General features: G+C 41.4%; 1 protein-coding gene across 2 annotated transcripts in view; it reads right to left on the bottom strand.

The window, feature by feature from the left end:
• Positions 1–14,594, bottom strand: part of CHCHD3 (coiled-coil-helix-coiled-coil-helix domain containing 3) — a 173,082-nt gene that overhangs the window by 102,881 nt on the left and 55,607 nt on the right. For both annotated transcript variants that reach the window (XM_064442347.1, XM_064442356.1), the window contains exon 4: positions 13,915–14,059. In XM_064442347.1, coding sequence (XP_064298417.1) covers positions 13,915–14,059 — 145 coding nt within the window. The remainder of the gene's footprint in view (positions 1–13,914; positions 14,060–14,594) is intronic.

Raw genomic sequence — 14,594 nt, 5'->3', positions numbered from 1 at the left:
GTGCCTACACACTCCAACACTACACTTGACCAAAAACATTCACCTACACCTAGAACTCCTTTTTCAATGTCATGGCTTTTTTCCTCCCTGGATGCTAAATGCCCTAGTAGAAGTTATTTTGAAAAGCAACCATTAAAGGTATGCTAATGACTATGAATCGTGACAGCTGCTGCAGAAACAAGCCTGTTGGCTCAGGCACAGCACCATTAACTATCTATCATAAAGTACTCTGGACTTGCTCATTTATTACTGCTGCATAGCCCAAGGGGGGGAAAAGAGGGAACAGCAAGAGTTTCTTTCTCCGAGGCAAAATCATAAGCCACTTACTTATCCTAATGTCACGATCCCCACTGTTTATCTGCATGATAATTAGGAAAATGAGAAGTAATTAAATTTTTTACTTATTTATTTATTTACAAACGTGATTTGAATTCAACCATCTATGTAAAAGACAATGCCGTATCTTACCATGCTAACAGACTGGTGGATCTTCCAAGCTCGCAACTAAATTATAAGCATCAGCCATAGTGACCGAGAAGGAATGTCACAAGCACATATTACCTCCTCCTTTTGCCATGGCTTCCCAAAAATGAATGTTGACAAACTTCTCCCATATCCTTCCTATGAAATTTTTTTAAACAGCAGGCTTGACAGCTGAAACCAATTTCTGCTTTCAAAATTCATTTTAAAGGAAAAAAAATAAAATTGTACGTTACATGTTGAAATTTGCATATTTTGAAGGGGAAGGAACGTCCTGAAAGGAAAATGGCTTGGCTTCAATTCTCTACATTACTTTGATTTATACAAGTTTGAAATTTTTTTTAATTAGGAGCAACGCAGCCACCCACATGTCAGATTCCCCAAATACACCACCTCAGAGAGCAAGAAACGAGCACACGCATACAATCGCCCATACAAAAGCTATCAACACTACATTTCTTGGAAGGAGACTGAATTCCCAGCTACAAACTCCACTGCACTTCGCAGGACAGAGATGACATCCTGTCCTCTTGGGAACAGGGAAATTAAACAGCCCTCAGTCTTCAGAGGATTGTATTGTCAAGAGGAAAATTTTTATTACTGAAATAAAATGGTGTATTAACATTCCCAATTTATTAACCCTTACACTTTAAACTCTTCCCTCCTTAAAAAACTAAAAGGAGGCAGACTGCTTTTTCCTCCATGCGCACACCGGCACGTCTGCCACAGAATATATCGTACAACTAATACATGATATGGCAAAAAAATTTCTTACCATTTATGTAGAAAAGCCAAACCCGCAGACTTAACCATGACATTCCACTTTCTTTCCTCACACTCTCTCTGAAATATCCTTTTTAATTAGATTTGTACAAACCTGCTTTAGATACACTGGCACCTATTGCTATAACACTTACGCATCTCAACGTGTTCCAGACACCTGGTGGGACCCTGATATGAAAAGGCACGGAAACTTAAAACTACATCAAACACTGAGATTTTTTGTTGTTGTTTTTAATTTGCCCCCCTCTCCCTTTTTCCCAGAATACCACTCCCTATCAATACACCTTTTCAAGAATTCAGATTATCATCAACTCTGCCAGCATAAGTATTAGTAACTTAAACCCTCCAGCATATTTTGTGACACTACGTAAGCGAATCTACAGCAACGGGAACACCAATAGTAATCGTCTAAGATGGCACTTTCGGACCACGTTTCATTCTAACTTGTGACACACAAATTCGAGAACTGTTATCTTTGGTGAAGGTTAAATCATTCTTCCCGAACACAACCGTTACACCATCCATTACCTGTTGCAGGCTCTTTGCTAACCAAATGTTGTAACTAAGACCGAGAACTGACAGACAAGGAGAGTCAACAGAGCTTTTCAATCTTAGAAACTGCATTTGAACTGGGGGGGGGAAAAAAAGGCACGCAACAGTATTTCAGTGTCATTGTTTAGTTCTCCTACAGAGACACGGAACTTTCACTACTTCAATAACGCACAGTGGAAACACAAGACATCCAATTTGATACTAATAAAGAAAGAATATGTCCAAGTGCACAAGGAGCAGAAAAAGCATTAAAAAAACCAAATCCAATAAAAATGTCTCAGGCATCACTTGAGTTTGTGGTTTGGTTAAAGCAGAACATGACATCACTGTGGGAAATGCTGATAATGTAGATGGTCCTCCCACTCGCTTTGGCCTTATCAACGTTAAAGTCAAAGTGCTTTTTTGTTTGGTTGAAGAATTTAATAGAGCTTTCCTAAAGTGTATTTTCTCTCTATCCCTCACACAAACACAGCACCAGACTTAAGCTTTCAGAAATGCATAAGGAAAAATACTTTGTTAACGTTGCCTTGGTGGTACTAAGGCTGGAAGCGCTCAAGGTAGAGGAAACTGGTACAGGTTCCATTCCCTAATTCAGGGCACTACAAAATAAGCACTCAAGGGAAAAAAAAAAAAAAGCTTTTGTCCTTATAATCAAGAAGATAATTTTCTAAATGGGAAAGAGACGTAAAATTGGGTGGCAATGGGACTCCTGAATGTAAAAGAGCTTCAAGTAATAGATCAAAGATGACAATGGACATCCACCGCTTTGTGTTCTCCAAGAACGCCAGGAGAATCAGCTCCTCCTAAATGAGGCAATGTACATGTAAATAACTCTTTACCTACCAGTTTCCCACACTTAATTACCCTCAAGTTTATAACCCAATGTTGGGCAGAGTTGTGAATATAGAAGTTGGCGGAGCATAGTCTGTTAATCTGCTTGCTTACAAGGAAACTCAAGATTTCTCCCTCTCCCCTCCACTCCTCCCATTCCCAAGAAATACTGTCACAACAAAACTTCCTGGAAAACAGAGACACAACATGTCTCCCAGGAAAAAGAAATTTTCCATTATTCCAGGATTTCTGAGATGGAAGAAGCACATAACCCACTCACTCCTAAACAGGCTCTGTCAACAAAACTCTGTATCCAGATTCTCACCTGCTCCCAAGAGAAAGGAAGATACTCAAAAATAAGAGGGATGTCTACAAAATAAAACCATAAAATTAAGCCATAAGGAACATGGTATGTGCCACATTGTCACCTTACTGCTACTCACAACAAATCCTCTTTTTTTTTTTCAGCTCAATACGTCAAAAGGAAGGGCAGTTGTCTCAGAACTCGCTTGCAACAGAATAGGCAGAGCCCTGATTATAGCAAAAACTACAACAGTACAGAGTGAGTATCACAAAACAGCAACATCAAGACCTTTAATCAATAAATAGAGTGACTTATTAATAAATAGTGATTTTTTAAAAAAAATATATATATAGTTGGCTAGGTCATCTCCAAACTGTCCTCTTTCGATGACTTGGTCCCCTTCTTTCAGCTGATGCTCCTAAACAAAATACCCACATTCCACAGTGAAGAGTCCTCAGGTAACTAGAGATACCATGAAATAAGGATTTTCATTAATTGTTCAGGTGGTCATTAGTAAAACAAATTGCTCTTAATTTCCACCCCCTCGGCCCCCAAACAACCCTTCTTGTCGTAAGTCTTCTAATTCAACCCAAAGGAAGGAAGATAAACTAGAGTATTCTAAAGGAGAGACAAGGGCAATATTTATCCAGCCAAAATTAACCTAACCTGAGAGTAAACAAATATTAAATGAAAGTGAGAATGATAGTCTCAAGACGCAGCAAATTGTTTTGTTGAAATGGAGGAGACTGCCCGTATTATGTTTCAAGACTTCTGCTGAATGAATCTGTTTTAATCCGTTGCATGTATTTGTACCACGTCACGTACAAGGACAGGTCTTGACAGCACTTTGATTTGGCTTTTGCCGTGTCATACAACTGGCAGGCTGTACATGCTCCAAAGGCCCAGAAGTAATCAAGAGGAGCCTGGATAGGAATATTTTTATATAAGCATTGTACTCAAAGCTTCACAAGAGCATTATTTAAAGCATTCTTTTTATGATATCTTGAGGGCAGAAACGGGACTTCTCTCTGGAAGAAGGGAAGGTATATGTAAAAAGGATTAATATGCTTACTTGTTGCCCATGCATGACAAGGAATGATGATATTCATTTGAAAAGATAGCATGGCAATTTTTTTAGCCATTCAATAAAAAGGGAGTAGCAAGAACAAATTGGTTAATGAATGAGGGAGGAGAGAGGAGAGTATTATGCAGCGAATCTATAAAAATGAACTCAATTTGAATTCAACCAAAAGAACAAATTGATGGAGCAGCAGGCTTTGTAAAGCACTAGATCTTCATCTGGATCTGAGATAACGCAGTGATTAATTTTGCTTCTGTCAAATATCTTGGGATTTGCTATATAAGTATTAAAATAGCAATGCTGTTTGACTAACAAAACACATTCCTCGCACCATTCGAAAAGAAATATTTAAAGAGAATAAATACTCACCGTATGTACCTTACTTGCCTTCAAAATTTTCTGGTTTTACTGTGTTTTTCCCATCTGTCAAACTTTGACGCAGAGAAAAAAACCCAACTAACCATTACATGTGAAATAAAAATCATTTTAGAAGTCTGTAACATGTTGCCAAGTGAAAAACTGAAGGAAGGAGAAAATTATTTGTGTTGTTCCACTGAAACAAGTACTTGAAATGTCCAAACGGATGCGTAAGGAGCCAGAGGAGAGATACAGGTAAGCAACTTCTTATTCTAGTTCACAGGCCCTTGATGGCAGTTTCAGAGATGAAATAAAACATTTGCTTAACAGTTCACATGACAGAGATCATGCTGGGATTACATCCTACAGCACAGAGAGTGCTATCACCCACAGGCTATTTGAAATTATTTTTTACTGTTTAACTAAATCAAGGAGAGGGGGAATTGTTCACTCTTATTAATAAAGTAATTTTAGACATGCAAGCGGGTCTTTACCATTTCAAGGCACATACATCTGTCCAGATAAGAAAACCACTCATGATTTGCAAATATTTGGTGGGGAATCCCATTTCTTGCATTGCTGGAAAAAAGCATTATTAATCTCTATTTGCATAGCACCAGATTCTTTTTCCTAGGGTTTCACATCATCTATTTAACATCCCAGAAAGAGAGATTCCTACTCCAAACTCCTTACCCCTGCAGTAAAAACACCAGAAAAGAAGGGGGAGAGTCAGTGAGAGAAGAAAAGTGTGCCCCGAGAGACCTAAGCCATATCCACGATACTATGTTTATTCAAACGAAGATGAGCACGTACACTGCAATGGAGTTTGTATTTTCAAAACGTAAATGACTTATTTATTGTATCCCACTTCTAAAGGACCAAAAGTAACTGCTTCCTCCGCTTGTCTCTTACCCTGTCTTTTACAACAGGAAAAAGCAAACCCAAGCAAATTACTTTTGCCCATATCACAAGAGCACTAATGCAAAAAGACTATTTGCTGCAACAAAACTGCTATTTCTGAACAGCAGTAACAAGAGTGCATGGCAAAAAAAGAACCATGCACATAAACCTGAACGAAATCTTATGAGTAAATCTCCAAAAATATCCACTCTCAAGGAGACTTTAAGAGAAATTTCTTCTTTCTAAATCATAAAACTGAAGAACAAGAGACAAAACAACTGCCACTAGATTTGATTTTGTACCACGTGGTTTCCAAACCTTAAATCTAATTTTCAAATATGAGCCTTTAATATTTTTACTATCATAAATTGTAAATTATAGTCACCAATCATACTGTACTTTTCAGAAATAGCTAGGCCCTCCCTACAGTAAGCAATCATGTTTTGCCTCAGGCTATGTAGTTTACCTCAAATTATTTCAGAATCATCTAAAAAGATTCATTTTTCTATTAAAATGATGAATGAGCTAAATGAGGTATGTAATAAATACTGCACGTTTGTAAACAGACTTCTTTTCTCTTGAGAAGTAATGCCTTAACTCATTTAGTAATTCTTCCCCCTGGTATTTTCTAGTGAAGTCATCCTTAAAATACGGTTAGCACAGGACTGTTAGGAAAGAGCAGGAAGGGTCAGAATATAATCTGCTTATGGAAAATAGGGGACCTCCTCTTGACAAAGCTAATTCATTAAGGACAGGAAAAATAAATGCAACGCTAAAGCAAAGGTCATTGCGTAGCATGTGTACACAGCGGTGGGGACCAGCCACCCAAGGGTGACAGGGAAAACATCTAAACAGTTGAGACACAGAAGAGTGAAACACTCTATTTTAACACTACGTATTCAATTATGACAATAGGTCAAATTCCCTCCTAACATAACTCAACACGCTTCAGCTCGAATGTACCTAGGAATGTATTTTGTCTATTGATTTCGGTACTCAGAAGAAGAATTCTACATCTTAAACATGTTTTTGCTAGGAAAAAATATCCAATAATCTGATTACCACATTCACGTAAGATGCAAAAAGTGCTTTTTAATATAAGGATACTTCTACCAAATTGATTTTCTGAACACAGAATACATTAATACACCTTCCTGTGCAGAAAATAATTTACACAACAAAAAAATACCTCAGCAACAACAGATTTCATTCTCTAACAGGTTCTTCAATGAAAGCCCGGAACAATACATGGGAAAATATATTTAATTGTATTAGTATGGATACAGATTTCTACTGATAGCAATAATCAAATTTTAATGTTATGGTTACAGCAAATGAACAGAACACATTGTTTCTGTGCCTCTTCAAAGGGAAATGAGACTTTAATGTCACTGGCAGCTCAATAAAACCATTTTCTAACATACAGGGTCTTAATGACAGCTCGTTTCAGCCCAGACAGCGAAGCAAATATGTTAACAGTAAACTCCAGGTCATTATAAGGAGATGGAAATACAACAGGTCCTCTGCACTTTGGATAACTATTGATTTTTTTTACTCCATATTCTCGACGTCTCACCCTGACTCACATAATGACTCAAGTGATGGAACGTCAATAAGCTATTTATGGCAAAGCTACCACATTTAAAGCCAGACAACAAGATGATGCCCAACTCAACTAACCACAATTTCTAGATGTGCAGGCAAAGCTCTCCAATAATAAACACCGCAAAGGAGGATAGGTCTGCGGCCTGTGTGTGTAAAACATAATACAAGTACTCTTGGAGAAGCCAAAAGTACGGGACCTTCAACTGCACCAACCTTTCCTAAAGAGGACCACACGAGTATCAAAACTCTTTATGGACAGACTGAAATAAAAGACTTAATTTATTATGAAGTCCCCTTTTAAGACAGATGGGCAGAAAAAATATCATTGAATCATGGAATCATTAAGGCTGGGAAAGACCTCAAGGATCGTCAAGTCCAACCACCAACCCAACACCACCAGGCCTCCTAAACTATGCCCTGAAGTGCCATGTATACACACTGTTTGAAAACTCCCAGGGATGGTGACTCCCCCACCTCTCTGGGCAGCCTGTGCCAATCCCTGACCACTCTGGCAGGGAAGGCATTTTCCCTCATCTCCAACCTAAACCTCCCCTGACGCAGCTTGAGGCCGTTCCCTCTCGTCCCATCACTGGTGACTTGGGAGCAGAGACCAACCCCCCCCTCACTCCAGCCCCTCTCAGGCAGCTGCAGAGAGCGAGAAGGGCTCCCCTCAGCCTCCCCTTCTCCAGGCTAAAACCCCCCAGCCCCCTCAGCCGCCCCCCAGCACACTTGTGCTCCAGACCCTGCCCCAGCCCCGCTGCCCTTCTCTGGACACGCTCCAGCCCCTCCAGGCCCTTCTTGTCCCGAGGGGCCCAACCCTGAGCACAGCATTCGAGGTGGGGCCTCCCCAGGGCCCAGCACAGGGGCCCCATCCCTGCCCGGCCCCTGCTGGCCACACCAGGGCTGACACAAGCCCGGGGGCTGGTGGCCTCCTTGGCCACCCGGGCACTGCTGGCTCATGCCCAGCCGGCTGTCAGCCAGCACCCCCAGGGCCTTCTCCGCCGGGCACTTCCCAGCCCCTCTGCCCCAGGCCTGGGGCGCTGCCTGGGGTTGGTGTGACCCAAGGGCAGGACCCGGCACTGGGCCTTGTTAAACCTCACACAACTGGCCTCGGCCCATGGATCCAGCCTGCCCAGGTCCCTCTGCAGAGCCTTCCTGCCCTCCAGCAGATCGACACTCCCGCCCAGCTTGGTGTCACCTGCAAACTCACCGAAGGCGCACTCGATCCCCTCGCCCAGATCATGGATAAAGACATTAAACAAGGCTGGCCCCAACACTGAGCCCTGGGGAGCCCCGCTCGTGACTGGCCACCAACTGGATTTAGCTCTGATCACCCCAACTCTCTGAGCTCGGCCACCAGCCAGGTTTTACCCAGCGAAGAGTCCACCCGGCCAAGCCATGAGCCGCCAGCTTCTCTAGGAGGGTGCTGTGGGAGATGGTGTCAAAGGCTTTGCTAAGCTCCTGGTAGACAACATCCACAGCCTTTCCCTCACTCAGTAGGTGGGTCACCTGGTTATAGAAGGTGATCAGGTTGTATATTATATGTATCATATACATGTTAAAGGTATGGAAGATTTTTTTTTTAATCAGCTGCACTGCTACAGGCAGTTCTCAAGCACAACTTCAAGCACACAGTGTGCTTTGTCCTTTGGTGACAACACTCAGACATACTTGCAAGGATCGAGTCTCAAAAGTGACTATAAGCGAAAGGTACAAAAAGACTCTTTTTAGTGGCTAGGCCACTTAAAGAAGTTTTCATTTTCTTCCCCCAACAACTTGCCCTCCCTTACGCAGTTTGGAATTTCCTCAGTTGAGCTATTTCTGTAGTCAAACTAGAAAGCAGATTGTGGGCACAGCTCCATTTGAAAAAGGCCTCCATGACAACTTTGTAATGCATTTGCTCCAGCCCACATCATCTGCACTGACACAACTGAACAGGAGGTGAACTGCAGCGCAGAGCTGGAAATGGGTAGAAAAAGAGGTAAAGAAATTCTTCATCAGCAAAGCATCTCTTAGACCTAACATCTGACCCTTCAAAATAAGGTAGTTGTCATTATTAGCCAGACAGCAGAAAGAGACAAAAAAAAAATTCACTTCTCCCAGGTGAGCTCATTTCAGTATCAATTATCAGCCCCACTGCAACGGAGACACACAGCCAGAGATGGGGGAGAAGCCAGAGGAGATGCAAGACCTCACCAGCTCCTCAACACACTGAGTCCTCACCGGCATTGCTTTTTAAAGACTAGACTCAAATGCTGCGGGATAAGGGAAGTTAGGCTACCTCTGAAATACTCCTCAAAGCCAATGACATCTGAAGGAATCAACAGCAGCTGGATTTATTTCTGCTGAATTAAGCATCAACAGTTGAACAAATCCTCATACTGACACCATGAGGGATTTCTGGGGCTTTGGTCAGGCTCTGGAAATTCCACTCTAAATTGTAATTTCTACCTTGGTTGGTACAAACATCAGAATTACTGGCTTGTAAACCTCTGGATCTCCCCTAAAATTGTTTTTGAAGAAGTTGACATCCCATCAGCCACTTTCCAGTCCACTTGTACCAAGGGAGCTTTCCCTAACAGCTTACACAGCGCATAAGTAGTTCAGCTATCATTAGCTCATCTATCATCTCCGAGTTTCTTTCAGAGCTTTTATGAATACCATCCAGGCTGGAAGAGCTGTTATTGGTAAAACTGTGGATTTCCCTTAATGTTTTCTACGGAAACTTCGCATCTCAGTCCTCGTTTGAGGAGATCCCTGCAAAGTTTTGGCACGGCACTTTCATAAGTTCCTCTCCTCTAAAGAGACAAGTCAAGAATTTGAGTCAGGGTGTTTTTCTGCTACAGCCTCATCGCTTATGCACGCTGCTCATACCCCCCAGTCTTCTCCTGGGTCTGCAGTCTTTGGTGGGTTCCCTGTTCCACAGTGGGTGGCTCTCATACTAGCGATGGGACGAGAGGAAACGGCCTCAAGCTGCATCAGGGGAGGTTTAGGTTGGAGATGAGGGAAAATGTCTTCCCTGCCAGAGGGGTCAGGCCCTGGCACAGGCTGCCCAGAGAGGTGGGGGAGTCACCGTCCCTGGGGGGGTTCAAACACCTTGCAGACGTGACACCTGGGGACATGGTTTAGGAAGCCTGGAGGTGTTGGGTTGGTGGTTGGACTTGATCCTAGAGGTCTTTTCCAACCTTCATGATTCTATGATTCTATGAGTGCACATACATGCACGCGCCTGTGTGTGTATGTGTGTGTGTTAGCCTTTATACCTTTTGTTAATTAAAACCCTTTCCGTCATACTTGATTGTTTTTGGAGGGTTGGGTTTTTAGGATTTAGCCTAGCAAGTGTCACAATCCTCCTCATTCTGCTCACTTAAATTATCTCTCTTTTTTTTTTTTCTTTTTTAAGGATGCCCTCCTTTGCCTTACCTTGCTGTCCAAGCTCTGCTGACTTCTTTTAGGTTTTTTTCTTTGAGAAATGGAATGCTTTCATTTAAAGAGACAAATTATGTCTTTCTGTAGTTCTTGTCACCTGCAAAGCTTTTAGTTTTTTAGATGTTCATTTTACCTTCGTTTTATCAAGTTTTTTCTTGTTTGCATGAAGAGTTAATGCTAACTTTTGGGTTGTTAACACTTAAAAGTTTCTTCTCTCTGAAACTATAAGCAACAGCTGGTGTTAAAATTGTTTAGGAATGAGAAATATTACTGAAATCTAATAATTTTATATCACTTCTATTTATATCTATTTTATATAAATTTATATTTTATAAAATTATACTTTATATTTATTAAAACTGAATTAGCCTTTATAAAAAAATAAAATTCCCCCTTGCTAACCAAAAATTCTTTTCCTGTGCACTATTTAAACAATTAGCAAAGGAATTAATTTTGTAGATAATGCTACTGACATTTCGGAACCACTCCTTTTCTTCTCCAAAAAGAATCTGACAGGCCAGATCAAATCCAGGCTACATAAAATACAAACCTACCGTAGCAGTTTACTAGAACATGGACTTACTCTTTCTACCTGACAAATGGTACAGAGATATATCCCTCTTGTGTTACAGATTTTAAAAACTCAGCTTGGATATATCAAACAAAGAAACTGCTAGCATAAGCAATGAAGCCAAGGGAATAAAAACTGACCAACTATAGGAGAATAAAGAAGGCAACTTACAGAAGGACTTGCAAGGAAGGTGAGAATTACTAAATGTTTTAATATTTAAACCCATTTTAAGGAAACTAATTCGCAAAGCATACTTGCTGCTTTCATAGAATCATAGAATCGTTAAGATTGGAAAAGACCCTTAAGATCATTGAGTCCAACCACTAACCTATCACTGCCAAGCCCACCACTAAACCATATCCTCAAGCACCACGCCTACCCTTCTTTTAAATACCTCCAGGGACGGTGACTCCCCCACCTCTCTGGGCAGCCTGTGCCAATCCCTGACCACTCTGGCAGGGAAGGCATTTTCCCTCATCTCCAACCTAAACCTCCCCTGACGCAGCTTGAGGCCGTTCCCTCTCGTCCCATCACTGGTGACTTGGGAGCAGAGACCAGCCCCCCCCTCACTCCAGCCCCTCTCAGGCAGCTGCAGAGAGCGAGAAGGGCTCCCCTCAGCCTCCCCTTCTCCAGGCTAAACCCCCCCAGCCCCCCCAGCCGCCCCCCAGCACACTTGTGCTCCAGACCCTGCCCCAGCCCCGCTGCCCTTCTCTGGACACGCTCCAGCCCCTCAAGGCCCTTCTTGTCCCCAGGGGCCCAAACCTGAGCCCAGCATTCGAGGTGGGGCCTCCCCAGGGCCGAGCACAGGGGCCCCATCCCTGCCCTGCTCCTGCTGGCCACACCAGTGCTGACACAAGCCCGGGGGCTGGTGGCCTCCTTGGCCACCCGGGCACTGCTGGCTCATGCCCAGCCGGCTGTCAGCCAGCACCCCCAGGGCCTTCTCCGCCGGGCACTTCCCAGCCCCTCTGCCCCAGGCCTGGGGCGCTGCCTGGGGTTGGTGTGACCCAAGGGCAGGACCTGGCACTGGGTCTTGTTGAATCTCATACAGTTTCTTATAGTATGCTTCAAAGAATGAACAAACTACAGTGGAAATGACAAATTTGCAGTAGTAACAGCAAATGTGCATAGCAGTTTTCACCAAAGAACCTCAAGATATTTTAAAATTTCACAGATCTAGACAATCAAAAATGAGATGAGTACACCAGGATACATAAGTCACTAGCAGAGCTCAGATACCTTGCTTCTCTTCCAAGGTGCAATATCTATGCCCTGACACGCCTGGGATTCCACTAAAGCAAATATTGGGTAGTTGGCTCTGAAATGCCAGGCAGGGATGCCATCGCCACGGAAAGGCAGCAACTCATGCCGTCCTCCACGTGAGGGGGCATCCTGCAGGATTTTAAGGTGTTCCCGTCATTTCATTAGCACCACTTGTATTTTCTTATTCCAACTCCATACACAGCAACACCACACTGCTTGAAACACCACTCCCCAGGCTGGTAAGGTTCAAAATTACTTAACAGCAATTCCTAACCACTTCACGTTGGCAGTGCTAACTTATTTCTCAAGTAAAAATTAACAATAAAACTGACATAATGGTTAAATAAACCAATTTGATATCCATAATATCAGATGATGAGAAAGGTACCGTGTGCTTCTCAGAAGCGCAGTGCTAGCTGTAGTAGTAAGCGAAAGATGCAAAACCCCTGTTAATTATGCAAATAATATTCCCCATTAGAAATCTTCAGCTCCTCATTAGCTGGAGACCACAAAACCCTCATCTCTCCTGCACAATATTGAGAATCCAAGGGTTTAAGGCATAAGACTAAGGCTCTACCTTGGTCGTAATTCTTCTCCATTTACCTTTGTTCCTATATTTTAAAATGCAAAGTATTAAATGTTTGTTTCCCATACTGCAATTATTTTTCAACAGTAACACTACCACAGAGGTGAAAAAGCATTGGGAAATGTCTCCAAAGGGTACTAATTCTACGGTGTACTTAGGTGAAATTTGATTTTAAATTGTGATTTGGAAAAATAACATGGACAAGAGATTTTTACTTACGCAGCATAGGTAAAGCTATTGCTTATTGAAGTCATTGGTTTACTATGTTACCAACCAATAAACCTTAGAAAACTTTGACTTTTTTTCGTATACAGAGGGCCAAACTCTGCTCTTTGAAAATACCAATTTTTATACTATTTATACTCAGGTATTTAAGAAATAAAAAGGTATATTCATACCTCAGAGAATAATGATTATTCTTACAAAGAAGAGTCAATACAGACTCAACGTAGCAAGCAACTGCTTATGTAAGAAGTTATAAATCTGCCAGACATTTGAAATGGACTGAAATATGTAGTGCCAGTTTTCAGAGGAAAACAGCCAGCCATATGTCACAACTTCCTCGTCAGAAGGTTTTATACATCGGCTCTAATGAAATATGATTCTCTGACACAGAATTTTTCACCAAGCTGGTTCCAAGGTCTGAGCCAATCACCAAGAGTTAAGACTTTTTGTTGTTGTTTTCTAGCACATAAGAAACTTCTAAACTGATACTTTTTTAATTCTTATTGTTAGCCAGGTTTGCAGCCCAGAAATATTATGGACTTCCTATAAATATGAAGTAATTCCTTTCTAGAAAAGTTCTCTTGTATCTCATAACTTCTTGACGTAGAATAACCACATTTAAGAAATTGATCTAGACTATCATAATATCTTTCACCCTCTGAAAAAAGACATATAATATTACACACACACACAAGATGACATACTGTATTTGCAACCTTCAGAAAGGCTAGGCTCTGTGTAATCACCTATTCTTAAGACAGGGATATTTGACAAAAAAAAAATAATAAAAAAAAATAAAAAATAAATAAAATTACATAATATTAACTAGTAATAAAGGAAAGAAGATAACAAGAGGACATCTGTTTTCCTCTTCTACTAATAATAGCCTGCAACAAGTCTGAAGACATGATTGAAGCATCTGAGATTTCTCTAAGAGTTTCTGAACTTACAAAACGCTGTGCCTTCTGACGCTCCTCTTCTGTGGCAGCTCTCTCTCGAAGAATGGCTCGAGTCAAATGTTCATTTGAAGAAATCCTTTCTCGTTCCAGAAGTTTGCCAAACTCATCACGGACATACATCTGTTCTTGTTTCAATCTACAGAAGGTGGAGGGAAATTTAGATGGAATGTGTATTTTCCAAGCATAATTTAAAAGGTCATAGGCACAGTCACTTTAAAAGCAGTCACTGTAATAAGTTATGATCGGCTTAAAGACACCTGAATATGAATGTTCGCTACAAATTCCTGAAGTCTATTTCAGATTGAAGCGTCAAAATCAGAACACACGAATTTATCAAGTCTTAGCAACACTATTAAATCACACAAAACACAATTTGTTCAAGAGCTCTAAGAAAATACATCTTTTAAGTAATAAGAATATACACAAAGCTCTCTCTGTTGGTTGGTGGTTGTTCTGTTTTTAAGAAAGCCTATTTCCACAAAAATCCCTCTTTCCACCAGCCAGTGGGCATCCCACTTTCAGCTAAAAACTCTTATTTTCTGCTTTCCCATCTCTGGACATACCATAAACCCAAATACTGCATCTATTTACCAGGCTACAAAAAGACCGAACAATCATAATGAACCTTTCCCAGTGATTTGAGAGGATGAGATGAAAATTGCTATTGAACT

Source organism: Phalacrocorax carbo, chromosome 1, assembly GCF_963921805.1.
Source record: "Phalacrocorax carbo chromosome 1, bPhaCar2.1, whole genome shotgun sequence".
NCBI classification, from domain to species: Eukaryota; Metazoa; Chordata; class Aves; order Suliformes; family Phalacrocoracidae; genus Phalacrocorax; species Phalacrocorax carbo.
This window is presented reverse-complemented; position numbering and strand designations above follow the sequence as displayed.